Consider the following 27,290-nt stretch of genomic DNA (forward strand, 5'->3'; position numbering starts at 1 on the left):
ACCAATATATATTTCCATATCTATGTGCATTTGTCTATATTCCTTCGAACAGCCATTAGAAAGTTTTCAGAAGACACTGGTCATTCTTCTGTAGGTGGAGCAAAGACCAACATCAACAGTTTTGACTGAATTTCCTATTTCTTCTTAAAATGGCAGTTGTCAGTGTTTCCCTCTTTCTCTCTGTTGCAATGTGATGTCTGCCTTTGCCCGTAGCACAGGCCTTCCAAGCCCTGTGGGTGGGAATGCAACAAGGCTTTGAATGTTTTTATAGCAACCTAGCCTGTGGCACGCTGATTCTTTGTCATTTCTATTATTTTATTTTATTTTTAGCCTACAAAGGAGCTGTGATCCACAGAAAGCTTATATAATAATGTTGCTTAGTGTTTAAGATTACTTTAAACCACACGGAATCGTAGTTAAAAAGCCCTGCCGCATTGTGACCCTTCAGCTAAGAGGGATTAGCTGTGTGAAATCCCAGGCTGTCATGTGATTATGGCAATTACAGATTTATCATGAAATTAAAAGTTTATGCTGTACTAGGATATGAAAAAAAAATAAAATAAAATGTAATCAGATGACCTTAGACATACCACAATTTGAGGAATTCATAGTTTGGGACTTTTAAAGCAATTATTTTTACAGTGACAATATTATTCTGATGGCTAATTTTATCCAGTCTTGTCTATTTAAAAAAAAATATCCAGAACAATTGAAAATTGCTTAATGGAGACAGACTTCTCAATTCCAATAGCTAGAGGCTGTCTAGTAATTATTGCTTGCTGCATGAAATTAGACACAGTTTGTTCAATTACTTAAAATTAGATCACATGTAAGGTGGCAAAGCAAAATAAGGAAAAAAAAAAAGAATAATTCTGTCCTCGCTTGATAGCAAAGTAATGAAAAGAGAAGTAAGCTGTAAAGATGAAAATGTTACAAATCATCTCTGTAGGGTTTGGAGGGGTTTTTTTTTTTTGTTGAGGAGAAGAAAAACGTTGTGTTCAGATAGATGGACATGACTGTTGTGGATGAAATGTGTGTAGAAGGCAGACAGTAAAATACATGCTGTGCTTTTGCAGGTGTAAAACGCAAATTTCCCATAAAAAAGAAGTCAAACCCCCTTCCCTCTGTTTTTCACTTTACAATTCTGGAGCTGTTTCAGGCAGAAAATGCAAGGGATGGTTTACAGGTGTGCAGGTCATCTGTGGGCTTCCTGTCAAGAGAACTGTACTTTTAAAAGAATTGAAAATTCCTCAACATTTTTTGGGTGAAAAAAAATATAAAAAGTCTCTTATGGAGCTGGTGGCCATGGCAGTGGGCTTTGAAATGGATGTGTTGAGTTAGGAGAAGTTGGTGGAGTTAGAACAAAAATCCCTGTTTAGTAATGTGAGGTTATACTTGCATGTAACAAAGCCACGAGAAGTCAGACTGTGCTGTTTACAAGAATATGTAAAAAACTGCTAAGTAGCTATAATACCAGTAAGATTGTGGAATTTTATGAGGTTTTAAATTCTTATGCTTTACAAGGTTTCAGTTTATGTCTCATGTAATATTACACTGAAGAATACATGCAGAGAATGAGGGAATAATTGGGGGGAAAAAAGGGATGAATGTGTAACAGTAAATGCTTTGTGACAATCAACTGCTAAATGGTGTTGGGATAGGACTAATCATTTATATCAAATTATCTTTATTGAAATGCTGTTAAGCACCTTGCAGCAGCCCAGGTCTGAATCAGATATATACTGAGACTCAGGCATCCAGGTTAGGAGCTGAGCCAGTTCCTCCAAACAGGACTTTTTCCTTGATACCATTGCATTTGCAGTATTTGGCCATTTCCTTTTGGGCCATTGACATTTTTGCATAGATGGGAAGGACAGAAATGATATTTCTACATTTCAGACTTGGTTGTGGTTTTTGCTGTTGATTTATTAAGCAATCTGTATTCATGCAGAAGCGAATTTTCTGAGAAAGCAAATCAAGTTCTCACAAGAAACTTATGATTGAATTATAACATTATCTTCAATTAAAGGAGTATTTATTTGCTGTCTCTTAGGATTAGCGCAGCACAGCTATGCTAATGTCAGGCAAAAATGTGCTGATTGTTGACCTTGTGTTGGCCTGTGTTCAAAACACAGGCATTTGTTTATGTTCAGGATGCTGATCTTATTTGCAAATTATTTTGGGGCACTGGCAAGTTTTGTCTTCACTATCTCAGAAAACATCAGTGTGTTTTAATTTTACAGAGAAGTGCTTTATCACATTCTTTGTTGTTCTGTTAAAAACTGAAAAAAGAGGAAAAGAGATAGATTCTTTGACTCTAATCAGTCATTTGAGACAAGTACAAAAAATGTTCAGCTAATGCAACAAATATCCTTCTCAAGTATCAAGGTACTGTCAGTATCCTAAGCAGTTATTTCTCCACTTCACTAATCTTTATAATTGGCTTGTCTTTTACTGCCATTAATTAAGTGATGTAGTAGCCCATTAATAATTATAGAAGAGTGACACACCTCAGCATTTTCACCTTTCAGTAATAGATGTCACGCTTCTGTTTTGGTTTGGTTTGTTGTTTTTGTTTTTTTTTTAATTTAAATTAAAAAGTAGGACAAAAAAGCACATTGTTTTAAATGTTTGTATTTATTTTGGTGTCTTATAGCACCCTTACCCTTCAGAAGAGCAGAAAAAGCAGTTGGCACAAGACACAGGGCTCACTATACTTCAAGTGAACAACTGGTAAGTAATTTTCCTTGGTGTTTCTATGTGGCCACTGGCACCCTCTGGCTATTCCTTTGTGATTTTGGGGACACACCTTGCCCTTGTTCCCTTCTCCAACAGTTTATTGGTACAAAAGGGATATAACCAAGTGAGTGGTTTCAGGTGTAGAAAGTATGAGGTTTGCTACTGTATTTCATTGAGGCAGATCTCAGTGTATTCACATTTGACACCAGTCCTCTTTCTGGCTGAGGATATCTGTTCTTCAATAGGAAGGCACATCCATTCGCAGAACATTGGTCTTGGAAGAGGTTCAGATGTTGGGGGCATAAAAGGGACAATTGGTCCCATTTCTGCTGAGCATATTGTTAATTGGGGCTGCTGTCATGCTTTTTATAGTGTAGTTAGAGGGTTTTTTATTTTTGACTGACATCCTTGTATCTCTTTATCAGTTTGTTTTCAAAATCCAGTTTATGAATAGACTTTGAGGACAGTCTGGTTCTTTGCTGCTGAACTACAGTATGGAGCAATTTTATTTATTTGCTCCAGCTCAGGGCTGGTGGAGCCCTTGCTCTGTTATGGTAGGGATCTGTTTGAAGGAAATTGGGATCTATGCTGTTTCTGCAGTGGATTTTGGGTTGCTAACTGTTCAGGGTGTGCTGAAGGCAACCACTGAAATTGACTCGTAATTTAAGCATCATACAGCAGCAAACCTCTTTAAAAAAAAATTTGATTTATTACCCTTTGATACTGTATCAAAATGTAGGTTCCTCCCACTATCCCAGAACAAGTGTCATACTTGAAGTGTATTGCAATCTAATACCTTGTAAAACTAAGTGTATCTAATTAATTGTCCTAATATTTTTAGATTAGTGTTTATGATGGGAAACCTTATCCTCTTTGAAGTAATACCCAGAAAATGGCCAAGGCAAACAGCAAGCCTGCTGGGGAAAAGGGAGGGAGGAATGCCAGTTTGCAGACAAAAGTTGTTTCTTTTTTTTTTTTCTTTCCTGTTCAATAAGTGTCAGAGATTAATATTACTGAAGCTCTGATTACATGGCCTAATCCATTTTAGTGAATAAATTTGGTCTTGATGTCCATTGCACCTACATTAACAAACCCTCCTCTCTTAGAGAGCGTAGGAGCCTATGGGAGAGATTTCAGATATATTAAACCCCATTACAGAAAATGTAATTTCTGTCAATATAATCCCATGTATTCTTCAATTTAGTACTTTAGAGATAACAAGCTACTTACAATATATTTGCCTTTGGAGGATTAATTTACAAAGTGCACTATCTGGGAGACGCAGGCGGGCTCACATAAGCATAGCTTGTAAGGGTTATCAATTTCTGTGACCCCACAGCAGCCCTGGGAGATCAATTTTTTGAAGCCCTTTAAGATGCTGAATAAAGGAAAATACCAAATACTTAGTGTATATGAAGTATGCTTCCGACATACTTACTTTAAAATGGAGGAATAAAAGGCACAAAACATAACATTTACGTGTTCTAAGGTGGTCTAACCCACGGTGTTTTGGCTCAGCCAGAAAAAAATTAGTGTTTGCTTCAACTTTACATCCTCCAGCCTTTATCCAGGTGTTACCCTAATTTATATGGCTGTCCTTCAGTTTAACAATGGTTGCTTTGGCCCACTGAGAAGCTGTCTCACTCATCAGGGTCTCGTTTAAGGATGGGGTGGAGAATGGGTGTGTTGCTTCTGTGAGGTCTGGGAATGGGGGATTTAACATGGACAAATGCATCAGTTTGGGATGGTCCCTCAAAAGAAATTTTTCAAGATGATGAATGTAGGATGGATTCAGCTAAAACTGGTGGAATTTCTCCAGAGTGACCTTCAGTAGGTTTTCTTTTTGTTTTTTTTCAAGGGTGTTTTTCAGTACCCATCTCTCCTCAAATATGAGGAGTTTTCACTTTGGCTTTGTGTCAGGTGTGTTCTTATAAGTTCCTTATGTGCAAGAAAAAAAAAGAAAAGGAGGTCAAAACACATTATAACTGAAGTCTTGTGGATGTAGGGCAGACTTCCTCTGCTTGAGCTAGTTCAGTAATTCTGCTCTGGTGTTACAATTGTATAAATTATTGAGACAATTCCCCTTCTCTCCCCTGAGGCACAAGGATTTAACGCTATACAGGCAGTGGGGCTTTCTTAAATCACAGGTGGTGGGCAGAGATGCCAAAATATGGCAATCCAGGCCCTGCTTTCTGTAAAGCTAAGGAGCAAGGAGACTGTGAAACCCTTGCTGAGTGTGCAGGTTGCACGGTGAACACCCAGCCATGAGTGACCAGTGATTTACTCATCCCCTCCCAAATCCTGGGGGCTATGGAGCAACCTTCTCAAACATTTTGCTGGATCCCTTTTCTTCTAAGTCAATGTGCAGAAGAAACTCTTCCTACCTAAATGTTTTGCTGCAGGGAAGAGCTAACATGTAATTTCTGGTTAGTTGTGCCTTTCTTAAGCAGGCTCATAAGTCATTCAGCCACAACTCACAAAAAAATTTGCCTTCCTCCTTAGATTCTTCCAAACTTGTTAACACACATGTACATTTTTGTATTAATGATGAGTCATTGTAAATCACTGTTGCAGAGATTAAATAAAATGCTGAAGGGCAGGCTGGGTGCAGATCAGTCATAAATTATTGGCAGCAACACAGCATGTGGGAATACATGAAATGTGCATGAAAAACATAAACTCATGTCTGGTAGCATGGTCGTTAGCCCGGACTGGGAATGCTGGATTTTCTGGCTGGAATTAGAAGTTTGCCACAGACCAGTCAGTGAAGAGAGCATTTGTTTTCTGCAAATTGAGAGCATTTAAACAGATTTTTTTTGTCATATTTTGAATGCCTTTTCAGTATGTGCTGGTTGCCTACTTCAGTTCTCTGCCGTAATGAAAAAATTGTTGATTTTCACATATGGACTGCCCTGGTGTGGGGGCTCCCCAGGCTGATGCACATAACCCCTGTTGATGGTGGAGGAGTCACAGGAATGGGATGATGATGTGAAATGTGCCAGAAAATATATCTGTGAAAGGGCACATGTCTTTAAAAATACCACAGTCCCTTTACCATGACCCTTTTCATTGGGCTGTTTTTTGTTTTTATTTTTGAAAGTAATGAAATAATCCACACAGAAGATTTTTCCCTTTTTTTCCCCCCACCACCACATGACAACTTTGCCTGTGAATCACCAGCATTGCCTTCCAGGACCATCTTTTTGCCTCAGTCAGATGTTTCTGTTGTGGGGAGAGGGAGCCCTTACCCTGTTGCAAAATAAAAATAAATCTGTGGAAGGTAGGAAGAGAGCAGAGTTCAAATGTCTTTAGTCCAGATGAACCCTTCAGGTCCCTGTCATGTCAGTTGTTTAACCCCACAGCAGTTTAGGGTTCCAAGCACAGTAATATGAACAAGAAGGGGCACTTGTAGGATGCCTGTATGGACACAGTGGAGACCTGAACAGGTACAGGTTAATAAGGTGCTTTTCCCAGGTGATAAAAACAATGAATTGAAATATCCAGGTGTGATCCAATCACTTCCTACCTCAGCTGTGAGAGCCAGCCAGGCTATATTGAACAATCTATATGGTTTTCTTGTTTACTACATCCCAGCTGAATCCCTTCCCATTAAGTGCTAATGGTAAATAATTACTGGCAGTAGTCTATGAAGAAGAGAGAGCAATTCTAATCAAGGGCTGCATTAGGTGTCAGATGCTTGTTTATGTTTTAGAAAAGTCTTGGTGCACACAGATGGATGTTTGTATACTTGTAGAATAATGTGCCTATATAACCTCCCTATATGTGCATGTCTGTACGTGACTGTCTCTCTAAATAGTGTTGCATCCAACTGCATCAAAATGATCAAAAAAAAAAAAAAAAAATTGAGAATTCAAATCCTTAAAGCTCCAGCCTTTATTAGGTGTTTCCATTCTGCTTTTTCCAAATACCCTTGTGCTATGTAGGGCACAGCCCAGACAATGCTGGAGCAGCTAGTCAATATTTTATCTTGCCCTCATTCTTCCGTGCTTCGTTTGTTGAGCTGCATTCAAACCCTGCTTGAAGATGGAATTAATAATTACTGCTGGGCTTTCCTATGGCACTTACTGCTGTAATACCCAAATCCTTCTCTGACCTCCATGTGTGTAAATATGCATACAGGGTGGTGGGTCTGCATGGTATTTTTACAGTTACCCTGCAAAGAGAAAGAAAATTGTTGTCCTGGTTTATAGGGGAAGAGGTGAGGCTCGTAGAGGTCCAGGTCCAGAACAGTCACAAGTTTTGGGTTGATCTGGTACTGTGAGGTGACTCAGAATTACAGCAATTTTTTCACATTTTGGGTCCAACAGTCATTGAAACTTCATATTTCATGGAAACTCTGAGTTTTGAGTGCCTTGTTGTCTTACATTGCCAATATCCCCTGTTGGGTATGGAGAAGTGAGAAATCAGTAACTTATGGTGGAAGTTCTGGGTTCAGTGATTTTCCCAGTAGCTCTCAATCAGTCCAAGGAAGCAGCAGAGCTGAATCCTCTTCTCCAGTGCAGCATTTGGCTGTATGAACCAGGACTGGTTTGCTCTTCTTCCTGCCTTAGTCATTTAACTTTGTCAAAGTTTATTACCTGTAGAAATAGATTTTTTTTAATTTTATAATGCCCTGGCCTGTTCTTATAACAGACATAATTGTCATTGGAACACTTGAGGCATTGAGCCCTATGAAAAAATGGTAGCATGAGCTGGTGACTGAGCTGTAATGAAGTACATCAAAGACTAGGGTGCAAGCAACTCTAGTAATATGGTGTCCTAACTCTTGATTTCTTGATTTTATATTCTTGGCTTCTTTAAATGTCAGTTTTATATATAATTTCCTAGGCTTGCAAAAAAACTCAAAACAAACCCCAACCAAACATATTGGAAAAAAATATCAAATAATATAATTAAAAAATTTCCCTAATCTTATTCTTGGAGTCAGATGAAGTGGATTTTACTGAAACCTCGTAAGAAAGACATTTCAGAAAGGCTCCAAGACCACCACAAAGATAAGTGTGGAAAATCAGAGATGGACTTGGGATAGGAAGACCTGACCACCTTAGTGTGTGTAGCACAGCCAGCTCACAGCACAGACACACAGAGATAATTTATTACTCTTTTAGTCCCCTCACAACTCTCCTCCAGCAGGAAATTCCCTTCTGCCTCCATTTCTTTTCTCGTGGGTAAGACTAGTGGCAGAGCTTTGCTGCAGTAGTTGTGTGGGGCAGGGGAGGAAGCGCTTTGCCGTGGCATGGGCAGGCAGGGTGGCGTGGTGGGGACAGGAGGATCCTGCACTTCTCACGAGGAAGTGCTCCTCAGAACCCAGCAATGAATGGGGAGCACCACTGGGAAGGGTGTCCTTTCCATCTGCTCGTCCTGGCTTGCAGATGGTGGCGTTATGGATGGAACAGATGGGGGAATGCAGGCTGGGAGATGCAGATGGAGACGTGCAGATGGGACCAGGTGCAGATGGGGCAGATGCAGAAAGCCCCTGCCTGCCCCTCCATAAAGGGGCAGGGGAAAGAGGAATGGCTGCACAACTCTCCACTTTTTTGGGAAGCTGTCCCAAGCCCCTCTTTCCCCTCTGCGGTTTTTATATCATACCAATACCAGGGGTTTGGTGCATCTGAAGCACACCCAAACACCCCCAAATCCACCTGATAACCTTGTCTGGTGTCTCCCATGTGTTTAGCCCCATTCCAGATCCCTGGAGGGGATGGAACAGCTCCTTCCTGGGGCTGGGCATTTAGTGTAGACATCATCCTTGCTCAGTTCCTTCACTGAGAGTGATATTCGCCCTGAGCAAAAGGCCAGCACATGACCAGCGCACCACTTTAGTCCCACTTAAGCACTATTTTTAGGGTGTAAGTGGGGGAGGAGGCCAGCAGGGAGGGAGCATAGCAAAAGCAGGTGCTGGTCCTATATGCAGGGTTGGATTTTCACCCCTGTTGCCTACCAAATTGTAGATTACAGTGAATAGGGAAGATACTCGGCTTGCCGAGCACATCGCACGCAGGGATTTTTAGTCCTTGGAGAATAAAATATCTGCTTATTTTCAGATGTATCTATTACTGCTTTTGTTGCAGTAAACAGATTAAACGAGAAAAGGTCAAGATGCAATTTGAATCTGTGTAAGAACATAACAAATACTTTTCTCAGTAATCAGATACAGTAAATGCAAGTACTTATTTACTTGTAAATGTTAAAACATTTACAAATTATTCTCTCAACTTCAGCAATATGAACTTAACCTTCAGATTTTGGAGAAAATTTACTTTTCTCCTCTGTGTGATTCTAGAATATGTATAGTTGTTATTTAAACACTGTTTCATTAATGGGATTGCGTGCAAAAGCAGGAAAAAACAGAAATAAGAAAGAAAATATGTTTTGGGTTTGACAAATAAATATTTTTTGATAATCAAAAGAATTAGGCAGTAGGTGTTTTCTGTATGAAAATCATCCCCCTCCAAGAAAACCCCCTCAAAACACCAAGAAAACTATTTTTAAAAGTATCTTGCTGGGTGAATTGTTACATAGTTCGAGCAGCTCAGAATGTGTGCGGTAAATTAGCTGCTCTAAACGTACCATGTGCCGGATTTTTCAAGCAGATTTTTGCATTTATGTTTTCACTAAGTCTTAGCTAATTGTTATGCCTTTCACCTTGAATGCCAGTCGTAATAATAATATTACATCTGTAGTCTATTTCTCTGTTCTTAAATTACAGCAATCAGGAATACTCACTAGGTAAAATCCTGTGTAGTTACTCATAAGAAAATATTGAAATCAGATGAAAAAATAATGTTTAGCTTGCATATTGCCTTAGACAGCCCTGGAGAGCTGCCAGGCAGTCCAAGTATTATTAGAAAAGCTGAGCAAATAGCTTACAGAGGGAAGAGCTGTGAATGTAGAGCCATCAGGTACTGGCGGATCACCGGATTTTAGGCTGGAATTTCCTTTTTTAGTCCAGTAAAGCCATTTAAAAGTACAGCACAGTGTTTCAAACGTGGGGTTTGGGTTTGGTCAATTCATTTAAGGAGTAGTGGTATGGTTTTGCCATGGGTGTTTTTCCAAAGGGGTTAGGTGCTCAGATGAGACGAGTGAAGAGTTTTCTTGGGGAAATGCTCCCCTTGGTCTCCAGGACTTCAGATGGAACAACAGATGGAGACCTAATAGACCCTGGGTTTCTTGTTCAGTCCAGTCTTGTCAGTCTCCACACCCCCAAAACTGTCCCAAAACATGGGTCATCCCGCTCAGGAGCACCAAGGAAAGATGTTTCAAACCCATGGTCTGACAGCCCCTGGATTCAGACTGGGAAAAACCAGCAAAGGAAGCACTGTTTATTTCAAAAGCAAATGTGAAATAATTTTGTCCAACCTAACAGACTAATTAGTGACACCCTGAGCACTGAGCAAAAAAAAAAAAAAACCCCAAAACCTGGTATTGTTTCAGTCACACAGATTCTTTTTTGGTCAAGTAAGGTTGGTTCCCACGGCAGAGCATCAGATAGTGCAAACAGAATTTACCTGCCAGTAGTCCTGACTAGCAAAAGGTTAATATGCAAACAAGCAAAAACCTCTTTTCCTTCTTCTGGGGCGGTCTTGTACTCAACAAACTTTTTTTTTTTTCAGTTGGTGCATTAATGTTCTGTAACAAATGTGATGTCAGGTGCCAGGGAAATAGGATGAAATAGTACCATGCAAACATTTACCACTTGCTCTTTTCTCCTCTCCTGCTCTAGCTTTGCTCTCTGCAGGATTAGGGTAGGGGTCAGAATGCTTTGCTTGCTTCTTCTTATTTAAAAATACTGAGATTCAGGAGTGAACCATCTCAAAATAAGAGTTGGGCTTTGAAAAAATGCCCATTGAGGACACGATTGTGTTGTGGAAATGCTGCATTGGAAGCAAGGGGAGAGCTTTGCACTGTCTCTGTAAATACAGTTCTCAGGTCTTGGTTTCTTTGTAGTACCAGTGATATCCTTGATATATATTAAACAAAAATTGCATGCCCTCAATATATGAAGGAAAAAAAAAAAAAGACAGAAGGGGAGAGTAATGGCTTGTCATTGCTTTGCAAGTCAGGCTTTGGTCTATTTTTGTCTTAGCTATCTGAAGTGTGTTTACATATAGTTTGCCTTTCTGGTATTTTGTGCTTGCACAGACCTGATCTCCACCTATTTTATGTCAACAGTTGCTGAGATTGGTGTAGAGTGATTAGCCATCACAAACTGAAACACCAACACGTGGAGGGAGAAGGGTACCCTCAGAGACCCTCTCTCACACTTAAATCAGACGCTTGCTCCAGGCTGCACCTGTGTAAAGCAAACTGCCTGCTTCAAAACTCAGCCTGAAATAGTAAAAACGGGGAGAATGTTGCCTTTTTCTTGGTTAGATCGATTTTCTCTTCTCAAAAACTAGACACAGCCAGAGGGGCATGTGATTTTGAGGGTGTGTGTTTTGCCCTGCCTACCCTGGAATGATTTTGGTGTAAATGATGCATGGCTGGCTACACCAGCCTTAGCACCAACCAGGATTCTGCCTTTTCTTTGACTTTTCAAAAATAAAGGAAGTGGCAGCAGATGCTGAAAAAAAATTGCTTCCACAGTTGTTCAATGAAATCTAGGTCATGTAACAGTTTCATGGGTTATTTTTTTTTCCCTTGTCCTGGCACTGTAGTCCTTGTGTCTTTTTTGGCTAGGGATAAAGCTCGGTACCAATAGCTGCTTTTGAATTCAGATTTATTTCAGAGATGTCTGATTTCCCACCTGAGTTATAAAGGTGGTTTGTACCATCTGGGGGCTGATCCATAAGCTTTCTCTGTCCCCTGGTCTCACAAATTCTTTTAATCTTTGACATTCCTCTGTGTTCCCTCTGTGTGTTTTGTTGGTGTTGTTTTCCGAGGGTGTCTTTTCTTCTGCCCTGAATATAATGCTGTCAGTAGTAGGATTATAAGCAAAATGAATCACTTCACTTAATGGGAAATTATGTTTAGATAAAGTAGATTACAAAGTAGGCTATTAGTAGTGGTTAGAAAACAATGTTTTGAAGTGGAATGTCTTGGGGCACGGGGAGTTTGTTCAGAAGTGTGGGGCTGTTTTTCAGGTCGGCTGTGACTCAGAGTTGTATCTTTTGTGGTTTCTGGGGAGGGGAAAAAAAAAAGGAAAAAAGAATTCAAACCAGTTTTTCAGGTGCCCACATCACACAAAACACATCAATGTGCCTGTATTTGTTGTCTTGATTGCGGTGGGGAAGACACAACCACAGGAATAAATCTTCCCTCAACACCTCAAACCAGTGTCTTGGGCTATAGACCAGAATGATGTCAAAGCCAATTTCAAGTGCAGAACACAGGTCCCATATAGGACTTCAGTATATTTTCTCTCTGGGGGCCTTGAGAGTGTTTTCTCCCAAAGACACTTGTCAAGAGTTTTGGTTTGTCCGCCCTGGGCTTGCTTCTGCTTTTCCTGCAGGCTGCAGGAGCTGCTGTGGGGTGTGGAGTTACTCCATAGTCCTTCAGTGCCTTTTGGGCATGAGGAGGATGAAGGGATTCAGCCAGGAGCATGGACAGGTCCTTTCTCACACCCTCCAGTGAGTGGGAACATATTTAAACCAGCAGCCAGATGTGGTAGCAGCCTCTCTTCTTGTGCTTGGGCCAGAGGACAAAGGCACAGCTTCCAGCTCTCTGTGTTGTATGTGGAGTGAGGAAAAACAGAGAAAACACTGTTTGGATAAGGCTCACAATCTGATGTATGGAAAAACCTCGGACCTCAAGGTGGACCCCCTGTGTTTAGAACACTTGTATGACATGAAAAAGCTCAGAGATCATGCAGGCTCTTCTCACAAGCTCTACATTCCTCTAAAAAAGAGGTTATGCTGAGTAGATAGAGGACATTAAATTGCTGAAATAGGGAGGAATGTTTTCAAAAAAATAGGCAGTATTTTATTATCAGCTCTCACCCATTCCCAGCTTAATCCCTGCCATCAAATGTGGCTTAGTTTGTTGGTTTGACGTGATCTGTTGAAGAAAAGCTGCTGGGTTGCACTGCTGGTGTGCACCAGATCAGGACCCAAGTTACAGAGTCCAGAGAAGCTCTTCTGAAGGATCAGATGGGAATGTGATGTTCAGACCCTTCTCAAAGCAGTGCAAAAACACCAAGCTGGGAGATGTGCACCTCAGCCTGGGCTGCTGTCAAAGCTCTCACAGAGCCTGCACACCCTCTGTTACAAGTGTTTTTGTGGGAGGCAAGATTTTGTCTGCCAGCGTGTTGTGTACCCAACCACAGCGCTTTGTGGGGGCCAGTGCTGTCCCAGGCAGGAGTCAGAGCAGCCTTAGTGCTGCTCTACTACATGAATCCTTGCCATATTCCTTAAAGGCTAATTGTGGCACATGGAGATCAGCAAAGTACAGCTGCGCTGGGATTTAGGAGCAGGGAAGAGACGGGAGGTCAGCTCCGCTGGCGCTTTGCCATGTAAAGATTTCCCCTTACATCATCTGGCTGCTGAGGGCGAGTTTACATCTGCTTTGCACCCCGAGGGAATTGTGGTGTCAGGGAATGAGGTTGCTGAGAGTTCTCCCCAGTGCAGCCAAGACCTGCAACACTGCTCTGACTCCCTGGCATCATCGGAAAGACGCCTGGATACTGGATCTGGATTTTCACTGGAAGTGTTCCATGTTGGCTAAGCTTTTCTGAGGGGAATATATGGCAGGGAGGGGAGGAGGAGGAGGAGGAGAAGGAGAGCGTACCAGAAAGGCCAACAACATCTCACCTGTGATGTAGAGGAGCACAGGAGATGGGCAGAGCAGGGACACATATCTCCAGGGAGCCCTTCCCCAGGCTCACTGGCTCTTCTCTCCTCCCCAGCAAGTCCCTCCCTTCTGTAATTTTCATTCAGAACTAGCCAAACAAATAGAAATAGGCCTTAGCTCCATCCTGCTGGGGAACAGGCAACATTTTGCGAGATGGGAATTGTTTGCTGCCCAGCTTTCTTCTAGAAAGACTCACAGCTGTGAGCCCTACAGGGAGATGGGGCTAAGGGAGCTTGGGGCCAAGGGAGAAGAAGGGCCAGGAGCTTGAGGGTCCCAGCTCAACAGAAAGCCACCAAGCATCCCTTCTGTGTCCAGAGGACAGGCCACCACCAGGCTCACTGCTACCCCAGCTGCTCACCACGTCTGCATTTTGTCCCATGGGGCTGGTACTGAGGAGAGGTACTGGAGGGGTGGCTTTGAATTGACACAGGGTTAGGTTAGATATTAGGAAGAAATTCCTCCCTGTGAGGGTGGTGAGGCACTGTAACAGCTGCCAAACTCCCAAGTTTAAGGGCTGGGGAGAAGGGGAGGTGGCCAAAGGTAGAGCTGGTGCGTGCTGGGCCAGCCAAAATGTAGGGCATAGCCAGCTCTCTTACGAGGAGCACATACCTGATCTCATCTCTGCTTTCTATTTTTGCCCTCGATATGCTCGCTGCATTAGCAGACTTGGCTTGGGGAGAGATTCGATAGCACTCTCCTGCTTGAGAGCAACTTTTCTGAATGCACAACATGAATCCATTGGTGGGGTCACATAGTAATGCTTGAAGTCAGAAGCTATTTTTAAAACTAAATTGCAGAACCACACATGGCTTTCATTAGTGCTTTACATCAAATTTGTCAGCTAATTAGTGGTTTTTCATCACTAGTTTTTGCATAGTATTTTATTTAATTCACTCTCCAATATTGTCTTGCGACACCCCTCAGCCCTATATGCAGTCCCTGGCACTGGTGCTGTGCCAGCAGAGGAGGGAGGAAGAGGAGAGCTTGCAGGAGACCTTTCTGATGCTCCTGATGGATGGGCTCTCTGCATTTGGAGTGTATTCCAATATTACGTGTCTGGAGTGGGCGGTGAGCAGCCCTTGTACTCTCTTCCCTCCCTACCTCCATTTAGTGTTGTAAATGATGTATTGCAGTCCTGAACTGTCTTTGGTTCGGAGGAGGAGGAGGAGGAGAAACCAAGAAAAGTTGCCAAACATGATTTCATAAGGTTTGACTTTAAATTGAACAAAGTTTCTTGAGTGTCTTGGATTTTTTTTTTATTTTTTTATTTTTTCTTTACAAATAAAGGGAGTACAGAGAGCATGGATTGCTAATGACTGGTAGTTACGGGTCATTAAGCTCACTAACTGACTTCAGGATCAGAAGTTTCTAATAACAGCAGTAAGCACTCTTTTAACATTTATTTCTCATTTTAGGGATGGGGAGATGTGATTACCATTTGAAAGTCTGCAGTTATTTTTTTCAGTTCATAATTACAGAGGCAGCTTGCTATTTTCAAGGCTGTTTTTAAAACATTTGAAAGGATTCTGTGAAATAATTTCTGTGTTGGTATGTTTTTTTTCTTTTCTTTAAGTGACTCTTTTAAAAATCTTTGGAAAACAAACACAGAGAAAAAAAAATGAAAATATGTTAAAATAAGGAATAAAGCAGTTACTGAAGTGTAATAATCATGGTTTATAGCACACTTTCCATTTAAATTGGTTTTATTAGAGATAAACCTGTTAAGCGTTGAGGAATTAAGTGCTGAATAGAGAATGTTGTTTTGCTGCTGTATAAATGAAGGATCCCACTATGCAGAAAAGAGTGCAACTGGTTTTACAAGTGAATTATTTGCCAGTTTGAAGTGCTACGTTTACTTTGGCATCTGTTAGAAAAACGATGATTTGTTTGTTGTCAAGAGGGATACTGCTTTCCTTCAGAGGGGCATGAGAGGTTTTAGCACTGGGGTTTGTAGGTAATGTGGGCTTTCTCATTCCTCTTACGCCTGGTTTGCTAGAAGGAGCTCAAGGAGAAAATGAGGCAGAGAGATTTTCGGGAATTTCTTGGCTCTGCTAGTCAAACACAGACTTGTGGCGTGCAGCGCTTTGGGACAATATTGAGAGGGAGCAGCCTGTGACTTCAAGTAGCAGAAGTCAGTAATGGTGTGAAACTCTCCTCATTTCGGAGGGCTGGGGGCAGAGAAAAATTCAATAGAGCGCCAAGTCTCAGCATCTCCTTTCAGACAGCTGGTCCTGGAAAATTTCATTCAAAGACTGCAAATTGGAAGTCCCCACAATCGCTCTGTCGATTCTTGAGCAAAGGTGACTTTGGAAATTTGTGACAGCAGAGGAAGGTCTTGTTTTATTCACTCAACAGAAGTGAAATACAAGGGGAAGGGAGAAAGAACAGATCTGTGCAGAAAATGTCACTTGGGCTGTAACCTGAGCCTCAGCGAGCTGTGCCTTTCGGAGGGTTTGGTGACCCTCTGAAAATCCTTGCTCTCTGGCTGCTATTATTGTAGCCAATTTCCAACTAAAATAAGTCTTTTGTCATCACCAGCCATGCAGCCTCTCGCTGAGAAGAAACAAAACTTGTGCGTGGCAGCGAGGGCGGCCAAGCTGAAGGTCAGAGTGCAGAGGCAGATTGCTGCATCCCCGGGGCTGCGGCTGGAGCTCACCCGTGGGACCAGCGATGCACCAACCAGGGAGTCTGCCCGTGACCTCTGCAGGCAGACCCCAGGCGAGAAGCCTAAGAGAAAACATCCTAGTAAAATGCAAATGGGAGAAAAGAGAGTTTCCTCCTCCTCCTCCTCCTCCTCCTTAGGGTTATGCAGGTGGAATTGCTGGGGTTTTCTTGCTTTTTGAGACATGGCAGAAGGGACAATCCCATGTGTGTGAAAAGAATAAGAAAAAATTAACTTGAAAAAAATTAGGAAATACTTCAAACTTCTGTGTTTGCTCAACTGTTCAAATGTTTTCTCCATGCCAGATCTTTCCCCTTACAAAACAAAAGCAAAAAACAGAACAAACAAAACCAGAAAAAAAAAAAAAAAGGCAGCCCAAGGCATCGCTTTGCTGAGTGCATCTTGTAACTGAGGGATATTATGTTGTTGTGCCACTATTGATCCAATTCTTCTGAGGCAAAAATCTCAAACCAAAAAAAAAAAAAAAACACCCTTCCTCATCAGGGCAAAGATACCACAACACAGAGCACTGGTGTGGGGAAAAATACTTCATGCAAGCCTTTGAGCTTGATTGGGTCTTTACTCACATGAGTAAGGCTATACATCTGTCTTAAGTTTTATGGTAAATTTTATTTTGATAATGCTCCATTTCAGTAGTAGTTAGTATGCAAATATCTTTTTTAGGTCCTGATTTCTCTGAATTTCTAAAAATCAGAGTGATTTAGAGTTTCTTTCTCTTAAGAAAGGTGAATATGAGCATTTGTGAAAAGGGGAAGGGAGATTATTCCCGTTAGCTTTTCTATTCCATGGATTTTGCTGATGTTCAAATCAGACTGGCACTTTGGAAATTCAAAGAGTGATCAAAAGATCCTGGCCCTTCTCTCAAAGAAAAAAACTGAGTGCATGAAGAAATTAACCACATTCCCGTATATTTCTGCAGCAACAGCTAATTCGCAGTTTTGCTTGCAAAGAGTTCTCAGATGTGATTTATAAACATCACAGCCTGCATTGTGCTCTCTCAAGGCAAGCTGTGTTAATTGTTTTAATCTGATAGGTTCTTAAGAAATCTAGGTTTGGGATTCAGGAAGAAACTTGAAAGTGAATACTTTCTTCTTCTTTTATTTTTTTCCCTCCTTTTTTTTTTTTTTTTTTAAATGCGTAGTGATTTGGAGTCTACTATAATGCAAAGTAAAGCGTTGTGTTACAAAGGCAGGGAGGATGGGACAGAAGGTTAAAGGGCATCCTGGAAACAAACAGCTGGACCAGTTTATTTAAACAGATACAAGGATGGGGAGCTGACCTCCGTTTGACTTCTAGTGGGAGGAGCGAGAATGTCATTTTATTACTTTGCCCAGAAGGAAAACGTTCTTGTGTCTGAATTCCCCCCAAAGACATCCAAACACTGAGCTGTTTGGCAGAATTGCTACTTATAGAAAATCCTTACAGGACTGCGTAGGAAGAAGATAACTGTTAAGTACCTGTGTGTAAAATGTTCTTAAGGCAGATATCCCAAACGATAGCGTGGGGCAAACAGGTGAGATTATGTTTTACCATAGGCACATCTTGTGGGGAGTTATTGGTAAACTCTAGATAGATAGTTTATTCCAGTGTATTAGTATATAAACAATACTATATATAGTACAGTTTTATTATTTTGAGGCACTCCCCCTTCATCAAAAAAGTGCTTGTGGTTTGGAGGAGAAGGAGGAAAAAGTCGTGAAGTTGAGGTTGTACTTAATGTTGCTCAGCATTTATTTGGGGTAAAAGTTATTTCAGTGACCAGTCGCTCTCACAGCTGCCCCTCTCCTCCTGCCACACTACCAGGTCCTAGCAGTGGGGCAGGAGAAGGATGGAGTAAACACAGCAAGAGCCTTGCCAGACTCTCAAAAAAGAAATGGCTGAGGCACTAGGGTTTTGTGGTGTTGTTTTACTTGAAGAGTTACTGTGAAAATTGCTTTCTGCAAATGCAGATTACAGATATTAAACAATTTTCTAATTGGTCATGGAGCTAAGGCAGTTAATGGGGGAAAAAAAGCAGGTTTTTTTTAATTGCTTATTTCACATGGTGTTTGTGCTACACCTGTGCTTATAATGAGAAAGGAGAATTAGTCTAACCTTCTGCTCACATGATTCTAATTTTCATGGTTTGTACAAGATAATGATAAACTGATTTGCAACACTGTTTGCTGGAGTTGAGAGGGGTGTTTATTGGAAATGTGTAGAAAAATTGATCCAATACTGTTGCTGACAAAACATGACCTAGATCAGGTGTGAGGTTTCCAGACTGGAACCCGGGTTTGGTGCCTTTCAGCCCGTTTCCTCAAGACAGATTTGATAAAGGCTCAACATCTTGATTAATTTTTGCAGGAGTTTGGGTAATGGGTGTCAGTGGGAAATAGGACATAGGAGGAGTCTGAAGTCACTGTGCTGGCCTTTGATGAGGGCAAAAGACACAGCATGGGGCGGTGGTTTGCTATTCTTCTCCCCTCTGGTGTAGGCAAATGGGTGGGCAGAGCTGATTCCCATGGAAAGATCCTGGTGGCTTTATCTCTGTGGTAGGAGAGCTCCTGCTAAGCCACCCCAAGCAAAGGCACTGAAAACAAGCATCAAGTATTCCTTTGTGGACTTTCCTATCCCACTTTACAAGTGTCCTGTGACTTAGGACACGCTCACACTTCTTCCTTTACTAGTAAATATTGTGGCATACGTATTTTTATTATTCTTTTTCTCTCTCACAGAGAGCGCAAAGTCTGGTTATGCAGCTTTGCATTAACTAAGTCTCAATGGAGGTTTTTCCCAAATGGATTTTAAGTAAACTTTCTGCTGAGTGAAACCTCCAGAGAGATTCTTCAAATGGTTTTTATTCAGACAGGTTCCCAGCCATGGTTCCCAGCCTCCTGATTTTAACCATAAGGAAACCAGGGTACTGGTGATCTATCTTCTTCTTCTTCTGTTTTGCTCCAAATTATTTTGGATACTTCCAAATAAGCACTGCAGGAGTAACTGAGGCAAAGAGCTACAAAAACACAAAGAGTGGGGTTGTAGATAGCTATTTTTAAAAATTACTGTACCTCCTTTTTTTTTCGTTATTTCTGGAGATCTTCTTTTCATTGTTTGAAGGGGGAATTTTCAGTAGTCCAGTAATTACAGTTTAACAAGATGTTTGCTGTAAATGGTCAGGCCTAGCTGGAGAAAACAGGATTATAAATTCAATTACTGTAAAGCTATGACCTCGCCTTGACCCCCTCAGACTTTGCATAAAGAGAGGGAGGGGGGGAAAAAGCCCACCAAGAAATGGCTAGGAGGAATGCATGGCTCTGAAGTCCCCAGCAGTGTGACTTAGTGGTGATAAAAGTCCAGACGTTCCCTCATTTGATGGGGTTCTGCCATCACAGTTCATTATCTTAATAGTGGGCATTAAAAGGGAATTAGGTTTGCAAGAGGTAGGGACAGGTTTTGATAAAGAAAAAAAAATTGGAAAAAGGAGTCAAAGGACATAAGGAAGAAATGACACTAATGAGGGGGGAGGTAGCAGATGCCCTCACGAGCATCTCGCCGGCTTCACAGATTTTTGTTTTTTTGGTGCCCCATTCTGTATTGAGAAGAGCGTTGCTGGCATTGTTTCCTGAAAACTCGGCTAATTCCCCCATGAAAAGATGAAATGGAAGTGTCCAACTGTGGTAAAAAGCAGGCAAACATAAATCAGCTTGGAAACCCCAAGGTTGTGCTCTCAAAGGTCATCAGGGTTAGAGGTTTAGCAGTATTTGCATCCCCATGCAGCCTGATGGAGAGCACCACAGTAGGGCGAGAGGGCTTGGGGATGGGTGGAAGACATGCCTTCCCTAACCATTTGCTTTCCTCTTTTTTCTTGCAGGTTTATTAATGCTAGAAGAAGAATAGTTCAGCCCATGATAGACCAGTCCAATCGAGCAGGCAAGTCCCCAATAGTAACTGTATTCAAGTCACACAGGTGAAAACCATCCTCCAGCCATTCACCAGGAGGTCCAATACCTGGTAAATAAATGAGAAATTAATGCTGGGTGTGTCAGACAATTAAAATACAACCAGCTTTCTTTCATTACGACTCTAATCATTTTGGAAAAAAAAAAAGACATTGAAAATTCAAAAAGGGAAACTGAAATGTTCCGTTCCATGACCGGACTTTCTGTACACGATCCCAATTATTCTTGTATTTTTTTAGTAGTTGTTTTGGAGTTTTCCTTCCCAGCTCTTTCTGCTCTTGTGACCACTCCCTGGTGCATGGCTTGGTGTGGAATTGCTGTAAACTTTATTACCTGTCAAAAGGGCAAAGGGGTCAGAATCACTTGTGGGACTCAGTAAAGTTCAAAGACATTCAATGAGGTAGAGCTTTATGTGCTTTAATAACCCAAGCCAGCTTACTTCTGAAGCTGGCTTTTAATGTACAGTGAAAACCTCCAGTTGAGGTAGTGGCACTTGTATAGGGTCCTTTTGCCCCTTGGCTCTTCTTTTGGGATTGCTGAGCATTTGCTGTTTACTTTGGGGGTATTTGTTTATATTTTTTTTAAAAGATCTTAAGTTTCCACATGTTGGTTCTATCTGGGACCTTGGCTCGCAGCTCTCTGCGGGTATTTACCATCAAGGATTACCACAGCCCGTTACTCCCAGTTGGTTTTGTTTTCCAAGTCTCACTGCCAAACTCTCCAAATCCGTCCTTGTCCAAGATGCCTTTGGGCCACGCTTCCTCTTCAAGTACATTTGATTATTTGTCATTAGACATAAATATCTGGCATGGATGTGTTCAGGTCCTGCCCTTTGAAGGCACAAGGGTGTAATTTAACACACTGAGATTTCAGTGTGACTATTCCAGCCATAAAATCCGGCTCCTATACAGGTTTTTGCATTGACGTCAGCAGCGGCAGCAGCTGGAGCCGAGGCTCCTCACGTCTCAAGATTTCAGTTTGCTAACTTCATTTCCAAACTTGCAGAAGAAAATTAAGCCAAAACTAAGCACGCTTGATAGTCCAACCGCTAAATTCGCGCAGTAGATGTTTTCCCCTCTTTTTAGAGCCGGCATGGATATTCCGTGGGTGGGGGGGATTGTGTTTTGATGCCGTGAGAAGAGGTGGCCGTGCTGGCTGTCGCTAAAAAGCAATGTTCTGCACCTTTCCAGTAAGTCAAGGAACACCCTATAACCCCGACGGGCAGCCGATGGGAGGTTTCGTGATGGATGGCCAGCAGCACATGGGCATCCGAGCGCCAGGTAAGCCCCCGGGACAGCATCGCCCGCCCACGGTCAGGTAAAACACACCTCAGCCCTCTGCCGCCGTCCCAGCTGCCTTGCCTTGCCTCACCTGTCTTCTGCCTGCCTTCCACACCACCGAGGGAAACCGGGCGTCTCCTCGCTCGAGCGCTCCCGGACCCCCTCTGCCGTGCTGTGTTTGGAAAGGGGCTTTTGGCACTATCTGTTGACTTTGCTCATTTTCTGGCATCTTCTTGGATTTTTATCTCCCTCTAGGACCTATGAGTGGAATGGGCATGAATATGGGCATGGAGGGGCAGTGGCACTACATGTAACCTTCACCTAGGTAACCAATGGCAAAGCCAGGGGGAAGTAAGTACAAACGAGGTCTTTGTTCTCACTTTGTCCGAGGGATATTTGTCTTCTTGCATTTCCCTATGTTCTCCCTGCCCATAGCCTCATGCTTGTTCCTTCCTTTCCATCCATCCATCCTACGCCTGGGCTCCTTTGGGTTTTCTCTCCCTGCGGTTCAGCTCAAGCTTTCCAAGCTCCCAAACCCCCCGTGCGCGCGCGCGCCGTACATTGACGCTGCTGTACATCGACGCCGCCATACATTGATGCTATTATCCATCCCCGAGCACATGACAAAACAAGGAGCAGCCAGGGAGGTGGGGGAGCCCGTCGTCTTGGCAACAGACTGATTTGCAAAATGTAAGCGGTCTGCAGCAGCGCAGGGAGAGGAAAGAGCATGTCCCCAAAGTGTCATAAATCTGTCTAACCGCAGTTGATGCATGAGTTACATTTCTCCCGCTAACCTGCAAGACACCAAAAAAGCCAAACAGAGACTTCTCATGGGGTAGAAAGGAAAAAAAAAAAAAAAAAACCCAAGCAAAACCCAGCAGCTTCACTTAGTTGCATTTTGGAGAGCAATGGACGAAACTTTGATTTTTTTTTTTTTTTTTCAAGTTTATTTCTCTTTGTCTGTCCGTCATAATGGGATTACGTGTGGCAAAGGAAAAAGAGAGAATACAAAATAGAGGTGTGCGCAGCAGGCTATGGAGCTTAGCCCAGGCTAATTGACTATATCCAAATTAAGTATGCCATCACTTGCAGTGTGACAAATGGATTTGACTTATTCAGTATACAAAAATAGAGATCATTAATGCAATCTTCAGTGGCAGGCCTCGCAAAGAAAGCCTAGAAAAACTGTCCCAGTTTTTTTTTTTTTTTTCCCCCCCCCTCTTGTCTTTTTCTAGGGGAAAATACATTATACAAATTTTTGGTTTTTGGTTTTTTTTAAATAGTAAAGTGGTTTAAAACACCAAGATACTTGGTACCATCTTTAAATGGTTCCTGATTCTGTTTCTCTTGCTCTCTTTCTGGAGTTAAAAGAGTTATTTCAGCATCTTTGTTGTGCCCCCAGCCTATATTAACATAGGGTTTGAAGTTACCCAGGGCAAGCGTATTTCGTAGTAGTCTTCTCTGAGCCCAAGTCAAAACTAAGTTTTAACAATTAGCTGTGAAAACATTCCTCTGAGCTTGGGAATGCAATAGCCTTATTACCTCATCATGAAAATTTCTAGCTTAGTTAATTTAAATATTGTTTCTTAGTTTCTGGGTCAATTAAATTTAAATGATGTATTTTATGCTTCGTGACCAATTAAATTAATAGGTTATTACAAAAAATATTATCATCTTTTTTGATTAAAGAGCTGTGAGTACAGTATATTTTATAAGCAATTTTCATTAGTTCAAAACTGTTCCTTTAGGCTAGATTAAGCAGCTATTCATTGCTAGAGCCTTGAGACCTGATTCCAAGGTGTTCGGCGCATTCACAGCGCGCTCTTACTTAGAACTAAAGCCAATTGAACCTACTTAGCAATAGCGTATGCCTTTCACCCTTGATGATTATGGAGCTTATAGCTCTCCGAAACAATACATCTGTCAGTTCCCATCAGCTACAGCAATCCAAGCAGAAGGCAGAGGCCCACAGAAAGCAGGAGGTTTTATTGTTTTAGGTCCAATTTTTTTCTTATTGTTCTCCCAAACCCACTGAAAGGTTTGACTGAGTTGCGCGTCTGATTTTTTTTTTTTGCAGCCAGAGGTGATCGGGGGGGGGGGGGGGTGAAGAAATAATTGATAACTGTTATCGATTATGTATATATTTTTAATGTGTCTAAAAATATGAGTTTGATTTAGCAATCATACTTAGTAATCCTATCAATTTCAGCTTAGTATGAGGCCTTTGTTCAGCGATGTACGTCCTTGCTGGATGGCATCTCTTTGAATGGCACAAATATTTGGGACAGATTCCAAGAGATCAGGCTCAAGAGCTAAATAAATAGCTGTTGATAAACCTTGACACCTATTTAATCCATCGCTCCTCCCAAGCCCCTCGTTAGCTGCTGCAGACTCTCTGCCTTGTATTCCCAGCCTGCTTTTTACAAGTGGGGAGGCGAAGGCAGGTGGCTGGAGTCAGGCCATGGGGAAGGGAGCCCACCTGAGAGCCCTCCGTGTGTTAGCTGTCTTCAGGCTGGCTCTGCCCCTGGCGTGCTTCCAGATCAGCACCATGTCCATTGCATACATCCCTAACCACAAAAGCAGAAAGCCGTTTTATCTCCAAAAACTCTGTGTTTGGAAGGGGGAGGATGTTCTTGGAGGGGGTTTTGGGTTTTGTTTGACCCGGGGGCCATTCCTGTTGCCCTCACTGTGCAGACTCCCAGTTCCACGGAGGCGCCCGCGACTCCGCATCCCGCCTGGGGCCGGAGCCCGGCCTCCCCGCGGCCCAGCGGAGCAGCTCGGCGGCCCGACGCCCACCACTCACCGCCACCTCTCTCTCTCCCTTTGCAGGGCTGCAAAGTATGCCAGGGGATTATGTGTCTCGGGGTAGTCCAATGGGTATGAATATGGGACAGCCAAGCTATACGCCGCCCCAGATGCCCCCCCATCCTGCTCAGCTGCGTCATGGCCCCCCCATGCATACCTACATTCCTGGACACCCTCACCACCCAGCGATGATGATGCATGGAGGACCACCCCACCCTGGAATGCCCATGTCAGCATCAAGCCCCACAATGCTTCATACCGGCGAGCCAGCAGTGAGCGGACAAGTGATGGACATTCATGCTCAGTAGCTTAAGGGAAATACACGTCGTCTGCAGCGATGGTAGATTTCAAACATTGTCTTTCTGCAATGACTATGGAGTTCTTGGCGTCAACTTTGGACCAAGGGACGTTCCAGTTCTTCACAGGGACCCTGAAAAGCAGGAAAACACCAACTGAAGTCAACTTCTGGGGACATGCTAAATACCTATATAAGACATTAAGAAAACAAAGAGTGAAATATTGTAAAATGCTATTATACTGTTATCCATATTACGTTGTTTCTTATAGATTTTTTAAAAAAAATGTGAAATTTTTCCACACTATGTGTGTTGTTTCCATAGCTCTTCACTTCCTCCAGAAGCCTCCTTACATTAAAAAAGAAGCCTTACACTTATCCTGCAAATGACAGAAAGGGCTTATTTGCAGGATTTTTAGAGCATTAAAATAACTATGTCAGGCAGAAGAATCTTTCTTCTATCCTAGGATTTCAGCCATGCGCACTCTCTCTCTCTCTCTCTCTCTCTCTCTCTCTCTCTCTCCCTCTCCCCCCTCTCTCCTCCTCTGTCTGTCTTTCTTCCCTTTCTCTCCCTTTCTCCCCGTCTCTCTCCCTCTCTCTCTTTCTAGCCTGGGGCGTGAATTTGCATGTCTAATTCATTTACTCACCATATTTGAATTGGCCTGAACAGATGTAAATCGGGAAGGATGGGAAAAACTGAAGTCATCAACAATGATTAATCAGCTGTTGCAGGCAGTGTCTTAAGGAGACTGGTAGGAGGAAGCATGGAAACGGAAAGGCAGTGTATTCGAAGCCTAATTGTCACATCAGAGCATCCTTGTCCCCATGCAGCAACCACCACCTTGTACATCACTTCCTGTTTTATGCAGCTCAAAACATGGACTGAAGATTTATTTTTAATATGTTGACTTTCTTTCTGGGCAAGACATCGGTCATGTGTGCATTTTTTTTTTTTTTTTTCCATAGTCCCATCATGGAGCATTTATGTATACATTGTAAATAAATTTTGTGCAAAAAGGACTGGAAAAATGATCTGTATTATTGCAATTTTTTGTAAAAGTAGCAGTTTGGTATGAGTTGGCATGCATACAGATTTACTAAGTGGGATAAGCTAATTATACTTTTGTTGTGGTTAAACAAATGCTTGTTGATAGCCTTTTTCTATCAAGAAACCAAGGAGCTAATTATTATTAATAATAATCATTGCACACTGAGTCTTAGAGTTTCTGATTGAAACAGTTTGGATTGTATAATAACTCAAAGCCCAGTTGTAGTAGTTTGAGTGCAGTAATGAAATCTGAATCTAAAATAAAAACAAATTATTTTTTGTCATGGTGACTCCACTGCTTGCAAAATTTGTTTCCTGTCCCCATGCAGTTTTTGTAGCCATTCTATTCCAGACTGAGAGCCGAGCAGCTACAAAATCCCGCTGGCTCTGGAGATGTTAACTACCATTTGCTGTTTAAATATCAGCTTCATATTTAAAGAATGTAAAAGTAACGCTACACTGCATAAAGAAACTTTCTTGGAACTTGCACTTTAAACTGTCAGGATGGGAACTGTTGCCTGTTAATAAAGGTCATATCGTAGGGAATTACTGGACAGAAATTTGTAAATAGTATTATCCCCTCTCCCTCCCAAATTATAGTCTGATACACAGTTCAGATAATTGAGTTTCTTACTGGCATTGGGCATGCTAAGGAAGGAGGAAAATAAAACTTGGCAGGGCAATGCCTATCTGTAAGGGGATGAGGTGCTGCTGGAGCTGTGCGAGCAGGGCCGGTGCAGATCCTCATTAACCAATTTCCTCGCACATTTGTGCTTCCTGCAGCACAGCCAGCGAGGCAGGCGACACCTCCTTTGCTTTAAGTCACATCTCAGCTACAGAAGGAAAAACAGAGATTCCCGGAGCTGGGAAAATGACACAAATATCTTAATTAAGGCGAAATCATGCAACAACCCCTCCGTCCCCAGCCTCTCCCAGGCCAGCCAGCATCCCCTGCGGGAGGTGTCCCTGCGTGTCCCCCGGGCCGGGCAGGGCTGCAGGCATCACTGCAGACCTGAATGAATGAAGCAAACCACCAAAGGGGGTTCTGTTCCCCCACGGCTGGGACTTCCTCCCCTCTTTTTTTTTTTTTCCTTTTTTTTTTTTTTTTTAACTCTGAGCTTTCTTTCTCTTTTTTTTTTCCCCTTTCTTTTTTTTTTCTCTTCTCCTTTCCCCCCGTTTTTTTAAAGTGCCGCTGTACCGCCAAGGAGGCTGAACATCCCGGCTCCTTCTTTGTGAGGCCGGAGTAATGACACTTTCCTGCCAAAACGTGAATGAACGGGGCTCGCTTGCTTTTTTTTTTTCTTTTTTCTTTTTTTTTTTTTCTTTTTTTTTTTTTTTAGGTTTTGTTTTGTTTCGTTTTGTTTGTTTTGTTTTTATGTGTTTGGGTTTTTGGGGGTTTTTTAAGGTTTCTTGAAAGACAAAAACAAACCGCCCTCTCACAGGCGAGGGCACACGCGTCCCCTCTCCTCGCAGCCACAGCGAAGTGGGGCACAGACCTTCCTCCATGGGACTTTTTTTTTTTGTTGGTTTTTTTTTTTGGAGGGGGGCACATTTCAAATTAAACCCACGATTACATCCCAAGACATTTAATCAGCTGTAATTATAACACATTCAAAATGAAGAATATGCCTTGACAGTATTTTTATTGTTATTGTTCATCGCATGATGTTAGACAGCTTCAGAGGCACAG

General features: G+C 42.2%; 1 protein-coding gene across 6 annotated transcripts in view; it reads left to right on the forward strand.

The window, feature by feature from the left end:
• Window positions 1-25,884, forward strand: part of MEIS1 (Meis homeobox 1) — a 108,908-nt gene extending 83,024 nt beyond the window's left edge. For 3 of the 6 annotated variants that reach the window (XM_086879250.1, XM_086879249.1, XM_086879248.1), the window contains exons 9-13: window positions 2,657-2,733; window positions 20,085-20,143; window positions 21,363-21,452; window positions 21,708-21,803; window positions 24,282-25,884. In XM_086879250.1, the coding sequence (XP_086735376.1) occupies window positions 2,657-2,733; window positions 20,085-20,143; window positions 21,363-21,452; window positions 21,708-21,766 (285 nt within the window). In that variant the 3' untranslated portion in view covers window positions 21,767-21,803; window positions 24,282-25,884. The remainder of the gene's footprint in view (window positions 1-2,656; window positions 2,734-20,084; window positions 20,144-21,362; window positions 21,453-21,707; window positions 21,804-24,281) is intronic. The other 3 variants (XM_086879247.1, XM_086879246.1, XM_086879245.1) reach the window with 1 other exon arrangement.
• Window positions 25,885-27,290: the final 1,406 nt, after the last annotated feature.

Source organism: Cyanistes caeruleus, chromosome 2 (genome assembly GCF_971803275.1).
Source record: "Cyanistes caeruleus chromosome 2, bCyaCae1.hap1.1, whole genome shotgun sequence".
Taxonomy (NCBI): Eukaryota; Metazoa; Chordata; class Aves; order Passeriformes; family Paridae; genus Cyanistes; species Cyanistes caeruleus.